Source organism: Thunnus thynnus, chromosome 7 (assembly GCF_963924715.1).
Source record: "Thunnus thynnus chromosome 7, fThuThy2.1, whole genome shotgun sequence".
In the NCBI taxonomy this organism is placed as follows: Eukaryota; Metazoa; Chordata; class Actinopteri; order Scombriformes; family Scombridae; genus Thunnus; species Thunnus thynnus.
Window position 1 is genome coordinate 24,427,945 of NC_089523.1, and position 20,204 is coordinate 24,448,148.

Genomic DNA, 20,204 nt, shown 5'->3' on the forward strand with positions numbered 1-20,204 from the left:
CAAAATAGGTAGCACAAGAGTGTTTATTTTCAAGACAGTTCTCATTGTAACAAGTAAATAATATCAAATTAAAAGCAATTTAGGGATGAAAAGCAGGAAATTGTGCAGGTCAGTGTAATATACTGTTAGTAAATGTACAGGCTGGAACAATGTAATCACACAGTTGTTCATGAATAGCAAATGCAAACATCCCAAAAACATGTATGATTTTCGATCATTTTTGCTGTTGCAACAGGATTCATTAAATCATGTTTCCATAAAACAGTATCATAAATAAGGCTAGAAACAAATGCAAAACATGTTATTTTAGTAGCAAAATATCATGACTTTAATTTGTCAAGCAAGATAAATCTGATGATTGTTTCTTATACAGGCCACAGAGAGCATAGTATTTCAGTGCATGAAAGAACATTTCATCCCTGAGGCCATAAATGAGAGGACTCAGACATCTTGGAGCAAGATAAAAAGTAATGTAGGTAAAGTATCTGATATTGATGAACAACATTAAATCAATCTGAAGCACAGCAGATTCTATGAAAGGGCGCCACAGCTGGATGAGACAGAGGAGCAGCTGGAAAGCATGAAGAATCACCGTCCTGAGCCCTTTCCATGTTGACTTTTTGTTCTCTCCTGATGCAGCTTTGGCCACTTTCATTATTTTAACATAAGAGAAAACAATGGTAATGCACATGATCACGAAGTAGGATTGACTTATAGCTGACCTAACATGACTGTGCCAACTACGCAAGATGAAAATCTCCACAGAGCATATTTTGTCATGGGTGTAGAAGCTGTGGGTAGCAGATGCAAAGAAGAAGGAGTGAATAAAAATACAGGGTATAGAGCTGAGGCCATGAATGATGAGGATGCACTGCAGAGCGCTGCGCGTGGAGCAGAGCTCTGCATGCCGCAGGGGCATGCAAATGGCCACAAAGCGCTCCAGGGTCATTGCTGTCAGAGTAACTGGTGTGATAAAAGTGTAAAGAATCACAACAATAGACATAATGACACACATGCTAATCTGCATGGTAAAACGAAAATAGCTCAAAATGAGCATTATATCAGATATGATTAATATCAAACTATCAGACAGCAGTGTAACAGCAAATAAGATGTAGCGCATGGTTGTGTAAAAGAAATCCTTTGAAAAAAAGGTTACAATGAGCAACAAGTTGATGCAAAGGAAGATTACCACCAGAAGCTGCACTATAATGACCTGGCCATTGATCTGACGCTGCAAGTATGCACCACCAACCGATGAATTATTAGTCATACCAAAATATTTTAGGCACTATCAAAAGTTAACTGATGTATCTTATAATAACAATATCACATATATGTTACATATCTCTTATTACATAGAGACAAATGTTAAGCCCATTGTTCTTTGAAGTCATTAGATGCTATAACAGTATAGGTAAAAGACAAAAATCAAACCTTCCCTTCAGTAACATGAGGCTGTTGAATGTGGGCCACGTTGTGGCCCATACTCAAAGAGTAATGGCTTCAGCTGAGCTCTGTACAGGTGGTGCAGGAAGATTTTATAGGAGTGACAAGAACGTACCAGAATGATACTGAATGAAACTTAGTGCTCAACACAGTGTCATGACTGCCCCTTACTACTAGTATCACTAATTGGCTATCCATAGTTAGAAACTAAAAGTCTCTAGAGTGACCTCAGTAATTAGGCTCCTTTCCATAGGAAATGTTTATGTTTTTTTTTACTTCACTCTGAGAATTTTATTTTATCATGCCAAATAAAAAAGCCTCACAATGTAAAACAGCTGGCTATATATTTACACATCTCAGCAGGCCTAACGGATTTATATATATTTAATTATAGATTGCCTATTTAAATTAATGCAGTGAACAATGTAATGAATGTGTTGTGGTCATCATCACTGTCTATTTGTAAGGTATGCAGAAGCCTGAGCAAGCAAGCTAACTATAGCCTGCAAACAAAACAACAATGAAGAAACCTGCAGAGAAGAAACATTTTTGTACATTGGATGAAATGTAGTAATATTCTATGTTGATAATAACTGAACGCACCCTTTGATGTTGGAAGGTTTTTTTCCTAATTTGGTGGTAGTGGGCATGTGTCACTCTTAAGTGATTGCGCAAAATGAAACTGCATTGTGAAGTTCATCTGAGGTTAACATAAAGCTTCAGCAGCAGTCTGAGTTACCAAAATCTAGTAGGTTTGTGCTGGTAGACATTAGTAGGTTTACTGTCTGTGTTGTGTCCTGGCACCAGACACAAGCAGCAACTACTATGGCTTGAGGCTGAAGCCAACGCGGAAGTACCTTAAAGTGCAATGCCACCAACAGCCGCTGGATGTTGGCTCCAAAAACTGGCTCCAACTGAGTCCCATTCAAAAAGCGTCAACTTCTCCCTGGAAATACTAAGTCAATTACTTTTTTCAACAAGTCATTATGGTCTCAATCACTATATGCGGGTCCTCTGATAAGTGTGCTAGTGGTGATTTTGGAAATCATTGCTCTGTTAATAAGATTTGAAGACTTATAGTAACTTTGATATCTGCCGTGTGGGCGTTGCTGTTTGCTCATCTGCTGCTCTCCCTGGTTCTGGGGCTCAAGTGCACTGCTCGGTGTTCCCAGTAAGGTAGACTTAGTCTGAAGTAGTGTAGCATGTTTCCAGAATGTGAAAGGCAAAACCCCACACTCCTTACATTGAAGGTCCTGGCTCCAAATGGAAAAGATGCCACCAACCATAAGCAGCAACTCTGTTCTAGCTTGGTAACCTTCATGTATAGTATAATCTTTACGGTTGTAGTCATTCTGCAGTCTACAGCCAAGTGAAACTATTGGTTGAGAGTTATTTTATGTCTGTAGTGGTAATGAAAAGGTTGGGTGAGCCCAGCCTCACCTCATACACTCTATTGCAGGCCTGTGAGGTCCATGATGGATGGAAAAATGTACCATTCATGTGTACCTCTAGCTATTTCTCTCTCAACCAGCTTGCAAACTTGCCATTGTGCATGGATTTTAATTATTTTAAATCATAACAAATTTAAGTCTCTCATTTTACTACTCTTACACTTGTCCTCCTAGTAGGTTGTACCAAAATGAATGAAATACATCAGATCATGCTGAGTACACTGTCCAAAGATCTGCACATCTCTGCAAAAGCAAGTGATTTGTGTCAGTAGTGAGATGAGAGGGGTTGTTTAAGTGTCCTGGCTCACCAATATACCAGGAATGTTATGTCAAGTTGTTTTCAAATGCTCCAACAGCCTATGTGATGAAGTGGCGGTTTCGATGCAATATTGCCTGCCTAACAGAAAATGTAATAACACTTTCTGCTGTTGGACCTTCGTGAGAGGGGCACACTGTTAGAAAAAAACAACTCAAAGAGCAGTGGATTCATGGAGCCAGAGGCTTCACTATAATGAAACACACACACATGCAAAATAGGTAGCACAAGAGTGTTTATTTTCAAGACAGTTCTCATTGTAACAAGTAAATAACATCAAATTAAAAGCAATTTAGGGATGAAAAGCAGGAAATTGTGCGGGTCAGTGTAATATACTGTTAGTAAATGTACAGGCTGGAACAATGTAATCACACAGTTGTTCATGGATAGCAAATGCAAACATCCCAAAAACATGTATGATTTTCGATCATTTTTGCTGTTGCAACAGGATTCATTAAATCATGTTTCCATAAAAAAAGCATAATGAATAAAGCTAGAAACAAATGCAAAACATGTTATTTTAATAGCAAAATACCATGACTTTAATTTGTCAAGCAAGATAAATCTGATGATTGTTTCTTATACAGGCCACAGAGAGCATAGTATTTCAGTGCATGAAAGAACATTTCATCCCTGAGGCCATAAATGAGAGGACTCAGACATCTCGGAGCAAGATAAAAAGTAATGTAGGTAAAGTATCTGATATTGATGAACAACATTAAATCAATCTGAAGTACAGCAGATTCTATGAAAGGGCACCACAGCTGGATGAGACAGAGGAGCAGCTGGAAAGCATGAAGAACCACTGTCCTGAGCCCTTTCCATGTTGACTTTTTGTTTTCTCCTGATGCAGCTTTGGCCACTTTCATTATTTTAACATAAGAGAAAACAATGGTGATGCACATGATCAAGAAGTAAAACTGACCTATAGCTGACCTAAAATGATCGTGCCAACTACGCAAGATGAACATCTCTGCAGAACATATTTTGTCATGGGTGTAGAAGCTGTGGGTAGCAGATATAAAGAAGAAGGAGTAAATAAAAATACAGGGTATAGAGCTGAGGCTGTGAATGATGAGGATGCACTGCAGAGCGCTGCGTGTGGAGCAGAGCTCTGCATGCCGCAGGGGCATGCAAATGGCCACAAAGCGCTCCAGGGTCATTGCTGTCAGAGTAACTGGTGTGACAAAAGTGTAAAGAATCACAACAAAAGACATAATGACACACATGCCAATCTGCATGGTAAAACGAAAATAGCTCAAAATGAGCAGTATATCAGATATGATTAATATCAAACTATCAGACAGCAGTGTAACAGCAAATAAGATGTAGCGCATGGTTGTGTAGAAGAAATCCTTTGAATAAAAGGTTACAATGAGCAACAAGTTGATGCAAAGGAAGATTACCACCAGAAGCTGCACTATAATGACCTGGCCATTGATCTGACGCTGCAAGTATGCACCACCAACCGATGAATCATTAGTCATACTAAAATATTTTAGGCACTATCAAAACTTAACTGATGTATCTTATAATAACAATATCACATATATTGTTACATATATCTCATTACATAAAGATAAATGTTAAGCCCGTTGTTCTTTGAAGTCATTAGATGCTATTACAGTATAGGTAAAAGACAAAAATCAAACCTTCCCTTCAGTAACATGAGGCTGTTGAATGTGGGCCACATTGTGGCCCATACTCAAAGAGTAATGGCTTCAGCTGAGCTCTGTTCAGGTGGTGCAGGAAGATTTTATAGGAGTGACAAGAACATACCAGAATGATACCAAATGAAACTTGGTGCTCAACACAGTGTCATGACTGCCCCTTACTACTAGTATCACTAATTGGCTATCCATAGTTAGAAACTAAAAATCTCTAGAGTGACCTCAGTAATTAGGCTCCTTTCCATAGGAAATGTTTATGTTTTTTTTTTACTTCACTCTGAGAATTTTATTTTATCATGCCAAATAAAAAAGCCTCACAATGTAAAACAGCTGGCTATATATTTACACATCTCAGCAGGCTTAATGGATTTATATATATTTAATTATAGATTGCCTATTTAAATTAATGCAGTGAACAATGTAATGAATGTGTTGTGGTCATCATCATTGTCTATTTGTAAGGTATGCAGAAGCCTGAGCAAGCAAGCTAACTATGGCCTGCAAACAAAACAACAATGAAGGAGCCTGCAGAGAAGAAACATTTTTGTACATTGGATGAAAAGCAGTAATATTCTAAGTTGATAATAGCTGAACGTACCCTTTGATGTTGGAAGGATTTTTTCCTAATTTGGAGGTGGTGGGCATGTGTCACTTTTAAGTGATTGTGCCATATGAAACTGCATTGTGAAGTTCATCTGAGGTTAACATAAAGCTTTAGCAGCAGTCTGAGTTACCAAAATCTAGTAGGTTTGTGCCGGTAGTCATTAATAGGTTTACTGTGTGTGTTTGTCCTGGCACCAGACACAAGCAGCAACTACTATGGCTTGAAGCTGAAGCCAATGTGGAAGTACCTTAAAGTGCAATGCCAACGACAGCCGCTAGTTGCTGGCTCCAAAAAATCCCTGGCTCCAACTGAGTCCCATTCAAAAAGTGTCAACTTCTCTCTAGAAATACTAAGTCAATCACTTTTTTCAACAAGTCATTATTGCTAAATTTGTAACCTCTAATTATACTGGCGTATAATTGCCCCCCCCTGGGCAATTATACGCCAGTATTCTCCTGTGATTCAAGATGACACGGGAAATGGGGTGTGCAGGGTCTTTGGTATATAACCTATGACCCCTGCGAGGTTAGGCCATTTTTTTTTCACCCAGCTCTGGTCCATGTTAACTTGACTGGGTTGGGCCCCCTACTGCTTTGCTAAGCGGCTGGGATTATAAAGCAGTAGGTGGGCCGCGGCACTGGCCAGGCTCAGTGAGGCAGTCTGATGATATGGCATGGCAAGGCATACATTCATCGGACTCCGCCAACTGTACCCATGGAGTCCGGTAGAGGGCGGAGCCTGTGTGAGATAGAATGAAGGTTACGATATTGTTACCCTAGTTCTATAAGCACAGGCAGAGCCCTCCACACGTGGAATCCTACTGCTCCCAGGCTGTCCACTGAAGTGGTTTTGGATGGTGCGCGGCAGCGAGATGCTGCTTATATAGGGTGCGGGATGCATGTAATCGGTAGGCATGTCCTGTTTGACAGGCTACGCGCATGCAAATTTCAGTGAGTGTGATTGAAGGAGAGTATTACCCATAGAGTCCAGTAGAGGGCTATGCCTGTGCTTATAGAACTAGGGTTACAATATCATAACCTTTGTTTCCGCAACATCTCCTATCATTTGTATGCTGAAGAAATCCATATTGACTGTCTGTATCGAACAACTGTTTAGATGCAATTAGGAACTGAATGGCAAATAATTTCCTGCAGTTAAATGCAGATAAAACTGAAGTCTTGATTATTACTCCTGATCACCTTCATTCAGTGATCAGACAGAACCTTGGTGCCTTATCCTTGCTCTCGGTTTAGTCTGCGTAATCTTGGTGTGATTTTTGAACAATCCATGAGTTTTGATGCTTATATTAGGACGCTGACAGACTAATATTTCTTTCATTTCAGTAACATAGCCAAAGGCAGGTATGTGAGCTGAATTGGAGATGCTAATACATGCTTTTACGTCTAAACTATTGTAATTCCCTTAATAAATCTTCCTTGGACCACTTACAAACTGTCTAAAATGTTGCTGCTAGGCTTTTAACATGATCCAACAGATTGTCACACATAACACCTATTTTTACCTTTCTACGTGGCTTCCTGTTAATTTTAGAATTCATTGTAAAATCTTGGTGCTCACTTATAAAGCCCTGTATGGCCAGGCTCCACATTATATCGTGGACCTTCTGCACCCCCACACCACGAACCAAGGTTATATCTTCTAACCAGGCTCCTAAGTGTCCCTCAAACACATTTTTAGACTCAAGGAGAACGTGCATTCCAGTTGGCAGCACCTAAGCTTTGGAATAGTCTCCCCTCTGTGGACTCTTTTAAAAAGCAGTTTTAAATGTATCTGTTCAGACAGGCATTTAGGTAGCATGTGGTATTTTATGTTTTTACTTGTGTTTTATGCCTGCTTTTCTCCTGTGTGTTTAATTTGATGTTTATCTTTGATTTATTTATTTATTGTTTTTTTTTGTGTGCCTGTGAAGCACTTTGTGACTAGTGTCTGTGAAAGGTGCTATATAAATTAACTTTACTTCCTTCCTTCCTTACTTATGTGCAAAATAGGCAGCATGAGAGTGTTTATTTTCAAGACAGTTTTCATTGTAACAAGTAAATGATATCTAAAGCAATTCAGGGATGAAAGGCAGGAGATCATGTGAGTCAGTGTAATATACTGTTAGGAAATGTACAGGAAAGGGGCCGGGAAAATGTAGTTGCACACATGTTCATGAATAGCAAATGTAAACATCCCAAAAAATGTATGATTTTTTAAATATTTTTTGTTGTTGTTGCAACAGGATCCATTGAATCATGTTTCCATAAAATACTATCATAAATAAGGCTAGAAACAAATGCAAAACATGTTATTTTAGTAGCAAAATACCATGACTTTAATTTGTCAAGCAAGATAAATCTGATGATTGTCTCTTATACAGGCCACAGAGAGCATAGTATTTCAGTGCATGAAAGAACATTTCATCCCTGAGGCCATAAATGAGAGGACTCAGACATCTCGGAGCAAGATAAAAAGTAATGTAGGTAAAGTATCTGACACTGACAAACAATATGGAATCAATCTGAAGTGTAGCAGATTCTATGAAAGGGCACCACAGCTGGATGAGACAGAGGAGCAGCTGGAAAGCATGAAGAACCACTGTCCTGAGCCCTTTCCATGTTGACTTTTTGTTCTCTCCTGATGCAGCTTTGGCCACCTTCATTATTTTAACATAAGAGAAAACAATGGTAATGCACATGATCAAGAAGTAGAACTGACTTATAGCTGATCTAAAATGATCGTGCCAATTACGCAAGATGAAAATCTCCACAGAGCATATTTTGTCCTGGGTGTATAAACCGTGGGTAGCAGATGCAAAGAAGAAGGAGTAAATAAAAATACAGGGTATAGAGCTGAGGCCGTGAATGATGAGGATGCACTGCAGAGCGCTGCGTGTGGAGCAGAGCTCTGCATGCCGCAGGGGCATGCAAATGGCCACAAAGCGCTCCAGGGTCATTGCTGTCAGAGTAACTGGTGTGACAAAAGTGTAAAGAATCACAACAATAGACATAATGACACATATGCCAATCTGCATGGTAAAACGAAAATAGGTCAAAATGAGCAGTACATCAGACATGATTAATAACAAGCTATCAGACAGCAGTGTAACAGCAAATAAGATGTAGCGCATGGTTGTGTAGAAGAAATCCTTTGAAAAAAAGGTTACTATGAGCAACAAGTTGATGTAAAGGAAGATTACCACCAGAAGCTGCACTATAATGACCTGGCCATAACGCTGCCAGTATGCACCACCAACCGATGAATCATTAGTCATACTAAAATATTTTAGGCACTACCAAAAGTTAACTGATGTATCTTATAATAACAATATCACATATATGTTACATATATCTTATTACATAAAGACAAATGTTAAGTCCGATGTTCTTTGAAGTCATTAGATGCTGGTTCAAGTACAGACAAAAGACAAAAATCAAACTTCCCTTCAGTAACATGTGACTGTTGAATGTGTCCCACATTGTGGCCCATACTCAAAGAACAATGGCTTCAGCTGAGCTCTGTTCAAGTGGAGCAGGAAGATTTTATAGGAGTGACAAGAACATACCAGAATGCCAGAATGATACCAAATGAAACTTTGCTCAACACAGTGTCATCACTGCCCCTTACTACTAGTATCACTAATTGGCTACACTAAAAATCTCTAGAGTGACCTCAGTAATTAGGTTCCTTTCCATAGGAAATGTTTATGTTTTTTTTTACTTCACTCTGAGAATTTTATTTTATCATGCCAAATAAAAAAGCCTCTCAATTTATAACAGATAGTTCTATATTTACACATCTCAGCAGGCCTAACAGAATTATAAATATTTAATTGTGGATTGCCTTAATACAGTGAACAATGTAATGAATGTGTTGTGGTCATCATCACTGTCTATTTGTAAGGTATGCAGAAGCCTGAGCAAGCAAGCTAACTATGGCCTGCAAACAAAACCACAATGAAGGAGCCTCCAGAGAAAAAACACTTTTGTACACTGGATGAAAAGCATTAATATTCTAAGTTGATAATAGCTGAATGCACCCTTTGATGTTGGAAGGATTATTTACTAATTTGGTGGTGGTGGGCATTAGGAGTGTGCCTGAATACAAATACATTATTTCAAAAATTATTTGTTTTCGGAAAGAAAAAAAAAACATGTCTAATACCAGCGCACAGGTCGGTTACATCACCATCTCAGTCTCTCTCCTCTGCTCCGCTGTTATGTCTATCAGCAGGTCTCAGTGAGGGGAGTCACATCCACCTGCTACATGACACACATTTCCTTATTTGGACATCAGTCCCGGAGTTGGGGGTGTTCCTCAGAGATAAAGCTGAGCTAGTGACACATGGGAAGTGCTCTCGAGGGACTCTCCATAACCTGTTATTCCCCTTCTCCTTTCCACAAACTTTGGTTGTATAAAAATAGGCAATAAATGAAAAGTGCAAAGCAACAGTCGCCTTATTAGTTCTTCTCTACACGTTACACAGTGTGCTGTCTCTGTGTTATGGGTGTATAAATAGGTAGAGGTCTGTCTGCAATGAGGCGATGAGTAAAGTTTTAGCTCAGTAGTCAGCACAGTCATCTATGATCTGAAAGACTCCAGTTCAAGACCTGTTGTGGGGACCTCCTTCTTGAGGTAGTTTATTCATGAACACTTATTGTAATTTTCTAAAAATGAAAGTGTAATAAAAACAACTGAATTTTTAAGCCTCTTTCCACTTTTATTCAAATATAAATACAAATATATTTTGCTGCCTCAACAAATACAGATACAAATACAAATACTGGGCCCTCTGCACATCCCTAGTGGGCATGTGTCACTCTTAAGTAGTTGTGCAAAATGAAACTGCATTGTGAAGTTCATCTGAGGGTAACAAAGCTTCAGCAGCAGTCTCACTTACCAAAATAGTGTCAACATCTCCCTAGAAATACTAAGTCAATCACTTTTTTAAGCAAGTCATATTGGTCTCAATCGCTACATTCAGGTCCTCTAATAAGTGTGCTAGTGGTGATTTTGGAAATCATTGCTCTGTTAATAAGATTTGAAGACTTATAGTAGCTTTGATGTCTGCCATGTGGGCATTGCTGTTTGCTCACCTGCTGCTCTCCCTGGTTCTGGGGCTCAAGTGCACCACTTAGTGTTCCCAGTAAGGTAGAGTTGGTCTGAAGTAGTGTAGCATGTTTCCAGAATGTGAAAGGCAAAACCCCACACTCCTTACTTTGAAGGTCCTGGCTCCAAATAAAAAAGATGCCACCAACCATAAGCAGCAACTCTGTTCTAGCTTGGTAACCTTCATGTATAGTATAATCTTTACGGTTGTAGTCATTCTGCAGTCTACAGCCAAGTGAAACTATTGGTTGAGAGTTATTTTATGTCTGTAGTGGTAATGAAAAGGTTGGGTGAGCCCAGCCTCACCTCATACACTCTATTGCGGGCCTGTGAGGTCCATGATGGATGGAAAAATGTACCATTCATGTGTACCTCTAGCTATTTCTATCTCAACCAGCTTGCAAACTTGCCATTGTGCATGGATTTTAATGATTTTAAATCATAACACATTTAAGTCTCTCATTCTACTACTCTTACACTTGTACTCCTAGTATGTTGTACCAAAATGAATGAAATACATCAGATCATGCTGAGTACACTGTCCAAAGATCTGCACATCTCTGCAAAAGCAAGTGATTTGTGTCAGTAGTGAGATGAGAGGGGTCTTTTAAGTGTACTGGCTCACCAATATGCCAGGAATGTTATGTCAAGTTGTTTTCAAATGCTCCAACAGTCTATGTGACGGAAAGGTGGCTTCAGTGCAATATTGCCTGCCTGGCAGAAGATGTAATAACACTTTCTGCTGTTGGACCTTCGTGAGAGGGGCACACTGAAAAAACAACTCAAAGAGCAGTGGATTCATGGAGCCAGGGCCTTCACTATAATGAAACACACACACATGCAAAATAGACAGCATAAGTGTTTATTTTCAAAATAAATAGGTAAGTAAGTAAGTAAATAAATGATATCAAATTAAAAGCAATTTAGGAATGAAAAGCAGAATATTGTATGAGTCAGTGTAATATCTTGTTAGTAAATGTACACGCTGGAACAACGTAATCACACTTCATGAATAGCAAATGTAAACATCCCAAAAACATGCATGATTTTCTATCATTTTTGTCGTTGTTGCAACAGGATTCAATAAATCATGTTTCCATAAAATAGCATCATAAATAAAGTTATAAACAAAATGCAAAACATTTTATCTTAGTAGCAAAATAACATGACTTTAATTTGTTGAGCAAAATAAACCTGATCATTGTTTCTTATACAGGCCACAGAGAGCATAGTATTTCAGTGCATGAAAGAACATTTCATCCCTGAGGCCATAAATGAGAGGACTCAGACATCTCGGAGCAAGAATAAAAGTAATGTAATTAAAGTATCTGATATTGATGAACAACATTAAATCAATCTGAAGTACAGCAGATTCTATGAAAGGGCACCACAGCTGGATGAGACAGAGGAGCAGCTGGAAAGCATGAAGAACCACTGTCCTGAGCCCTTTCCATGTTGACTTTTTGTTTTCTCCGGATGCAGCTTTGGCCACTTTCATTATTTTAACATAAGAGAAAACAATGGTAATGCACATGATCAAGAAGTAGAATTGACTTATTGCTGACCTAAGATGACCCTGCCAACCCCGCAACATGAACATATGTGAAGAACATATTCTGTCCTGGGTGTAGAAGCTGTGGGTAGCAGATGCAAAGAAGATGGAGAGAATAAAAATACAAGGTATAGAGCTGAGGCTGTGAATGATGAGGATGCATTGCAGAGTGCTGCGTGTGGAGCAGAGCTCTGCATGTCGCAGGGGCATGCAAATGGCTACGTATCGCTCCAGTGTCATTGTTGTCAGAGTAAATGGTGTGACAAAAGTATGCAGAGACAAAACAATGTATATAATAAGACACAACCACATCTGTATGGTAAAATGGAAATAGTTCAAAATGAGCAGTATATCAGATATGATAAGAAACAGACAATCAGACAGTAATGTATTAGCAAATAAGATGTAGCGCATGGTAGTGTAGAAGTAATCCTTCATGAAAAAGGTTGTGATCAGCAGAAAGTTGATGCAAAGGAAAACTGACACCAACACCTGAACTATAATGACCCGGTCATTGATCTTTCGCATTACAGATTCATCACCAGCCAATGAGTTATTATCAGCCATGTATTTCTCTGCTATAATCAAATACACAAGGAGTTTAGGCACAATTCCTTTATCTCTAAACACAAATCAAAATTAAAGAAATGATCTATATAAAAACTGTGTTACTATACTCTGAAAGGTTTTCTAAAGGAAGGTGCTTTTCTGTGGTGGAAAGATAAAATAATTTCAGTCCACAAACATTTGCTTTGATTAAAACAAACACAAAACCCAGCAATATTATATGGCATATATGAAGGTTTGAAAGAAATGTATCAACAGGTCAAGAGCATACAATAAGATAATTGAGTTTACCAAACCATGCCTGCAGAGTGCCCTCTGCAGAGTTCTGTGTCGCCTTTTGAGAGAGGGCTGTACATGAGTGCAGAATTTATAGGAGCAGTTGGACAACAGAGCCAGGGCAACAACATGCACCATCAAGTCCTCCAGATTTTTTTGTTTTTTCCCACAGAAATGCAAACAACTCATAATACCTGCCTACTGTATATCAGGTTTGCAAAGTATGTTTGTATGTGTGTGTGTGTGTGTGTAGTTATATACAATCAAATATGCAATACATAAGTAACCTGCCTATTCTGAGCAAATATTAGGGGTTACAGTGTTTCCACGTGACAAATACATACAGTATTACAAACAGTGTAGAAAGAAAGCTTGTATATGTTATGTGGGCCAGTGTTAAAGACTAAAGTCTAATTTGCACCTTATGGTGGGTGACATCTTTTCCTTTTGGAGCCAGGATCTCCCAAATAGGGAGTGCAGGGTGTTGCCTTTCACACTCTGGAAACACACCCTGCTACCTCCAACCGAAGCAAGCGCTAGCTTACTGAGTTGTGCACACTTAGGCTGATTTTAGCTACTTTTGAGCTAAATTGTGCTAAAAGGGCAGGAATCACAATCAAGTAACATTAAATTCACCAATATATTGCAACATATTGTCTATTCTCTGAAAATTAAAGAGTACAGTTCAGACCTGCTCTATGTGAAAAGTGCCCTGAGATGACTTTTGTTGTGATTTGCCCCCTGCGTAGGCCAACTTCTGTGGGGATCTGTCTGTGTTTTTCAACTCAGCATGGGCCACTCTGGGAGATGGCTGATGTGGCAGGAGCTGGTTGTGCTCTGTCCAGCCTGCACGCTTTTCTCCTCACTGTGGTGTTGCAATGATGCACCTCGTCTCCTCTCTGGCTAGAAGAAGGTGCAAGTGGCAGATGGTGGCTCAGCTGCGCCTTCTCCTCTTCCAGCCTCTTAAAGCACGAGTGACAGAGGAAATGGACCCAAAAAGCTTGTCCGAAGCTATTTGAGCTCTCAGGAGATCTCTGTCCTTCCTGTCCTCATGGTGTCTTCTTTGTTATCATTTCTGGTCTTTGTTTACTTTGTTCTGCGTACCACAATAGTTCTTACAAAGTTATTTTCCTTTTTTGCTGCGTAGTCACTTTCTGATAAAAGAGAACACGTGCTATAAAGACACTTGTGGAGCCTCTGCAAGTTGTCAGTTCTACTAAACTGGCATAAATGCGATAACCATAACCATAACCATAAACTGTTGCTAGTTAACGTTAGCTATCGCCCTTGCTAGCAGGGAGGAGAAGAGACCAAGTGTGTGTGGGAAAAACATTTTGCACCGAGTTTCTGAGTGAGTATGGACACTAAGTGAGTACAGTAAGTCTGAAATGGACATTTATATTTAGAAGACAGGAAATGTGTTGGTGTTTGTGAATTTCTGGGTAGTTTGCTTCAGATGCTACCACACATGCTGCTGCAGTAGAGGTGCTCAGGACTTGCCGATGTATGCCAGAGAAACCTGCCTTTTGCAAATGGACAGAGCCTCAGAACAGGTTTCTCCAAAGCACTGCTCACCGCTGGACAGAGGGTTTGAAAAGACAGTTACTAACAGCCTTCTGAGTCTACAAGGATCAGTGAGTGCGGACAGTATTTTACTTCAGGATTTCAAATGAGCTCCAACAAGTGCGCCAATGATATAGTATCTTCTTTGGGTTCTTTTCTTTGGGTCCTGTAATAAATACTTTTTCTGTTATTGCATTCAAGTCTTTGTGGTTTGGTATTTATTCATGTTTGATAAAAATGCAATTCATGTGGTAAAAATAAGTATAAGCTATAGTTTTGCTAAGTATAACAACCAAAGTAGTAAAAAGTTGGGTTTCTTTCACTTGAGTTTTGGATTGTTGTCAATGTTTGTATCATGAGGGAATATTGCACTGATGGTGCACGCTGCAGTCATGGCTTGTTCTCCATGTGGATTTAGATTACAAACACAACGGTGATGCTAATTAGCCATTTCTATTTCTGTATGGATAATAAACTCTTATTATACTGACACTGAACCCCAAATAGCTCCCGATGGTTTCGCCAGCACCCTGTATGGTAGCTTGCTGCCATCAGTGTTTGTGTGTGAAGGGGTGAGTCAGCAGCAGAATCGTTTGAATAGTTTGAATAGCTGCAAAACTGTCAGCAATACTGGGGCAGCGTCAAACACTGTGCTATGTATCAAATTTTTAGATTGTACACATATCCTGGTGTGACTGTGTTGTTCATCAGATAGGAAACATCAGCTCAAGGCTTTATGACTCTTGTCATCCATTTCCCATGTCCAGGAGAGTGGTACATCTCTTGGGCCCCAGCTCCCAGGCAAAGAGGACCGCACTGAGGCCTGCTGATGTGCATTTTGTTCGTCTCTTTTTTGGTCATGTGAAGCAGTGGCAGAAGGGGGAGCTACAGTACAGTCATCTATTGTAGAATTGAACACAGAGTCAGTTGTGAGTTGAATGTGAGTTGAGTTGTGAGTATGAATTCTTATCCAAAGGTTTAATTTCTGAGGAATTCTTAGATTAATGCAAAGTGTAGGCTCTTGGTCAGTAAATGCCAGCTTGCAGAGTTGGAGACACTAGAACAGGATAACCTCTTGGTCCTTATAGGGTCTGCTGTAGAGCATTGTTGACCATTGCTGTCCTTGCAGAGAATGATAACGTAGGATTAACCACCTGGTTTCCCATATATTTGGAACCTCTTTTGGGAGAGTCTGAATATGGAATACTCTGACTACTCTTGTCACAGGGTTGCGCAAAAATGTATGCTCAGAGGTAAAGGAATCAAGAATTATATTGATTTTTTCAGTCCACCTACTCTCAGGTCACATGATTTCTTTTTAAATTAGGGATGTCCCAAACAAGTTTTTTTGCTCTGATCCAGATCCAAGTCCTTTAATATTAGGTATCCCATACTCATATTTACATAGCAGCACAATATTATGAAATGTTGATTAGATATGTATCTGTTACATTGAAATAACAGATGTAGTCAACTAAATTTGGCACATTTTATTTTTATGAGCAACTTAATCCAAACACTGAACGCCCTGGTTGAAGACTATCAAGTTGATCAGTTCCAATGATTAATATGAATGAAAGTTTAACTGGGTGAATGCCACTCCTGGCATTGATATGAGGTGATTTGATAGATCATTTTAATAAATAAGTTTCTCCCATCATAAATGATCTCTGGATGAGTGCAGAGGCAGGCTCAGAGACAGCACATAAACCTCAGCACATAGCATAGCACATAAAAACAACTTTGGCAGGCCACATCAGCTGTAGTTAATTAACATTAATTCTGTGAGTAACTTGATGAAAGAACAAAATAAACAACAGCCAAGTTTCATTTTGTTCTGTCATCAAGTTACTCACAGAATTAATGTCAATTAGCAACAACTGATAATGTAGGCCTACCTCTGATACCTATCCTCAGCATCGGCTTGGGACATCTAAATACTTCAGGAGTCAAACACTTGAAGAATCAGTCATTTCAAATAAAAAGCTGCAACAATACAAGAAAAGAGAGAATCAACTGTGGTTTAAATTGTAAACACCTGGATACTTTTTTGCAATCCTTTTTTTTAATTGAACCATATACAACAAGTAAACAACATGATTAATAACTGACATAAAAAAACAAACAAACATTACATTTGAAAAAGGGACAAAGGCCTGTTTGGAACTAATAACTAATAGAAATTTGTGTGAGTTACAGAGCAAAACCACAGAAAGGATTAACCATTCATCAACAGCTGTACACAAAGAGATCAAGAATAAGTTTTTTTTTCAGTAGCACCATTAATATAAGCAGTATAGAAGTAAATATATACTGATGTCTGTGCATCAGAACACAAACTGCATGCTGTATAATTTGACCACAAGATTTAGATTATAGCTGAACAGTGTATTCATAAACTGTGAAGACAAACTGATTGGAGGGAATATTCACTGATTTAAAAAATCAATAAATATAGTATAGTACATATAATAAACAGTATATTACACTGACATTTTTATACATGGAATAAGGTTCTAATTTGTCAAATGAAAAGAGTATTTCTTGTACAAGCCACAGAGAGCATAGTATTTCAGTGCAAGAAAAAACTTGTCATCTCTGAGGCCATAAATGAGAGGACTAAGACATCTGGGAGCAAGATAAAAAGTTATGTAGGTAAAGTATCTGACATTAATGTATAACATGAAATCAATCTGAAGTACTGCAGCTTCTATGAAAGGGCACCACAGCTGGATGAGACAGAGGAGCAGCTGGAAAGCATGAAGAACCACTGTCCTGAGCCCTTTCCATGTTGACTTTCTATCCTCCCCTGATGCAGCTTTGGCCACTTTCATTATTTTAAAATAAGAGAACACAATGGTTACACACATGATAAAGAAGTAGAACTGACGTATAGATGACCTAATATGACCCTGCCAGCGTTGAAACGTGAACACCTCCACAGAGCATACCCTGTATTGTTTATGGAAGTTAAGTGTGGCTGATGCAAAGAAGATAGAGAGATCCACAATACAGGGTATAGCGCTGAGGCTGTGAATGATGAGGATGCAGGGCAGAACTCTGTGTGTGGAGCATAGCTCTACATGCCGCAGGGGCAAGCAAATGGCCACGTAGCGCTCCAGGGTCATTGCCATCAGAGTAAATGATGTGACTAGAATGTACACAGATGACAAAATGTAGAAAATGAGACATAACCAGATTTGCATGGTTGCACGAAAATAGTCAAAGATGAGCAGGATATTTGATATAATCAAGATAAGACAATCAGACAGTAATGTATTAGCAAATAAGATGTAGCGCATGGTTTTATAGAAGAAATCCTTCATAAAAAAGGTTGTGATCAGCAGAAAGTTGATGCAAAGGAAAACTGCTACCAAAATCTGAACTAAAATGACTCTGTAATTAATACTTCGCATTAAAGATTCACCACCAACCAGTGAGCTGTTTTTAGCCATATTTCTGTCTTTTAACCAAATATACAAGACAAATAAAATCTGTCTTCAGTGGTAATAAGGTAAGTGCAATTTGCACTGACCAAAACTAACAAAGTGCACACCTGAAGTAACACAAAGGCAGACTCCTCCTGCTAAGATCTCTGCAGCCCTCTAACAGACGACTGTGGATGAACACTTTATAGGGCCAACGGTAACACAAGGGGAACAATGAATGTTTGCACTCCACAGTGTCGTCATCGCCAGTTACTGCTGCATGTGTAAAGTGGAATATAACTAAGTACAATTTTGAGGTATTTGTACTTTACTTGGGTATTTTCATTTTATGCTACTTTGTACTTCCACTTCACTACATTTCAGAAGGAAATATTGTACATTTAACATGATACACACAACAAACAGCGCTGTCCATAATTTTGAAACAACTAAACAAAGTCACATCTATCTTGGCCAATAATTTTGTTATTTTTGCTATTTTTCTTACATAGAGCTTAAACAGAGGGGGCAAAAAATACAACTAAGGGGGCTAAGCCACCTAAGAGTATGGCGCCAGGCCCAACACACACACACACACACACACACACAAACACACACACACACACACACTGATGACAGATGTAGCTAAATCAGCGTAAAATCCAATTGTACACCCAATAAAAACTATACCCAATAAACAATAATATTGCAAGAGGCACATGCTGCTGCAGTAGAGGTGCTCAGGACTTGCCGATGTATGCCAGAGAAACCTGCCTTTTGCAACTGGACAGAGCCTCAGAACAGGTTTCTCCAAAGCACTGCTCACCGCTGGACAGAGGGTTTGAAAAGACAGTTACTAACAGCCGTCTGAGTTTCCAAGGATCAGTGAGTGCAGACAGTATTTTACTTCAGGATTTCAAATGAGCTCCAACAAGTGCGCCAATGATATAGTATCTTCTTTGGGTTCTTTTCTTTGGGTCCTGTAATAAATATTTTTTCTGTTATTGCATTCAAGTCTTTGTGGTTTGGTATTTATTCATGTTTGATAAAAATGCAATTCATGTGGTAAAAATAAGTATAAGCTATAGTTTTGCTAAGTATAACGACCAAAGTAGTAAAAAGTTGGTTTTCTTTCACTCGAGTTTTGGATTGTTGTCAATGTTCGTATCATGAGGGAATATTGCACTAATGGTGAACGCTGCAGTCATGGCTTGTTCTCCATGTGGATTTAGATTACAAACATAACGGTGATGCTAATTAGCCATTTCTATTTCTGTATGGATAATAAACTCTTGTGAAACTCACCAAATGTGACGGTTAAATGGGTCATTAATTATTTAAACCATGCTCTGCTAACTTTTGTTCTAAATGAAGTCTGAAAAGTGGCAGCTGTGGCTCAGGAGGTAGAATGGGTCATCTATTAATCAGAGGGTTGATGGTTCAATCCCTGATTCCTCCTGTCTGCATGTCATAGTGTCCTTGGGCAAGATACTGAACCCCAAATAGCTCCCGATGGTTGCGCCAGCACCCTGTATGGTAGCTTGCTGCCATCGGTGTTTGTGTGTGAAGGGGTGAGTCAGCAGCAGAATCATTGTAAAACACTTTGGATAAAAGCGCTACATAAATGCAGCCATTTACCTTTTTTTTTTACCATTTGATAAAACAACTATTAAATAGTTTGAATAGCTGCAAAACTGTCAGCAATACTGGGGCATTGGGGCAGCGTCAAACACTGTGCTATGTATCAAATTTTTAGATTGTACACATATCCTGGTGTGACTGTGTTGTTCATCAGATAGGACACATCAGCTCAAGGCTTTATGACTCTTGTCATCCATTTCCCATGTCCAGGAGAGTGGTACATCTCTTGGGCCCCAGCTCCCAGGCAAAGAGGACCGCACTGAGGCCTGCTGATGTGTATTTTGTTCGTCTCTTTTTTGGTCATGTGAAGCAGTGGCAGAAGGGGGAGCTACAGTACAGTCATCTATTGTAGAATTGAACACAGAGTCAGTTGTGAGTTGAATGTGAGTTGAGTTGTGAGTATGAATTCTTATCCAAAGGTTTAATTTCTGAGGAATTCTTAGATTAATGCAAAGTGTAGGCTCTTGGTCAGTAAATGCCAGCTTGCAGAGTTGGAGACACTAGAACAGGATAACCTCTTGGTCCTTATGGGGTCTGCTGTAGAGCATTGTTGACCATTGCTGTCCTTGCAGAGAATG

At 39.2% G+C, this 20,204-nt stretch overlaps 5 protein-coding genes across 5 annotated transcripts; all 5 read right to left on the minus strand.

Annotated features, from left to right (window-relative positions):
• Positions 1–328: 328 nt before the first annotated feature.
• Positions 329–1,273, minus strand: LOC137186881 (odorant receptor 131-2-like). The gene has a single exon (XM_067595912.1). The coding sequence runs from the start codon at positions 1,271–1,273 to the stop codon at positions 329–331; it is 945 nt and encodes a 314-aa protein (XP_067452013.1).
• Positions 1,274–3,758: 2,485 nt separating this feature from the next.
• Positions 3,759–4,703, minus strand: LOC137186882 (odorant receptor 131-2-like). The gene has a single exon (XM_067595913.1). It carries the CDS (start codon positions 4,701–4,703, stop codon positions 3,759–3,761), a length of 945 nt encoding a protein of 314 aa, XP_067452014.1.
• Positions 4,704–7,825: 3,122 nt separating this feature from the next.
• On the minus strand, positions 7,826–8,764 carry LOC137186883 (odorant receptor 131-2-like). Its single transcript, XM_067595914.1, has one exon. The coding sequence runs from the start codon at positions 8,762–8,764 to the stop codon at positions 7,826–7,828; it is 939 nt and encodes a 312-aa protein (XP_067452015.1).
• Positions 8,765–11,672: 2,908 nt separating this feature from the next.
• On the minus strand, positions 11,673–12,775 carry LOC137186760 (odorant receptor 131-2-like). The gene has a single exon (XM_067595811.1). It carries the CDS (start codon positions 12,716–12,718, stop codon positions 11,798–11,800), a length of 921 nt encoding a protein of 306 aa, XP_067451912.1. The 5' UTR covers positions 12,719–12,775; the 3' UTR covers positions 11,673–11,797.
• A 4,298-nt stretch (positions 12,776–17,073) lies between these two features.
• Positions 17,074–18,012, minus strand: LOC137186884 (odorant receptor 131-2-like). The gene has a single exon (XM_067595915.1). The coding sequence runs from the start codon at positions 18,010–18,012 to the stop codon at positions 17,074–17,076; it is 939 nt and encodes a 312-aa protein (XP_067452016.1).
• Between the last annotated feature and the right edge of the window lie 2,192 nt (positions 18,013–20,204).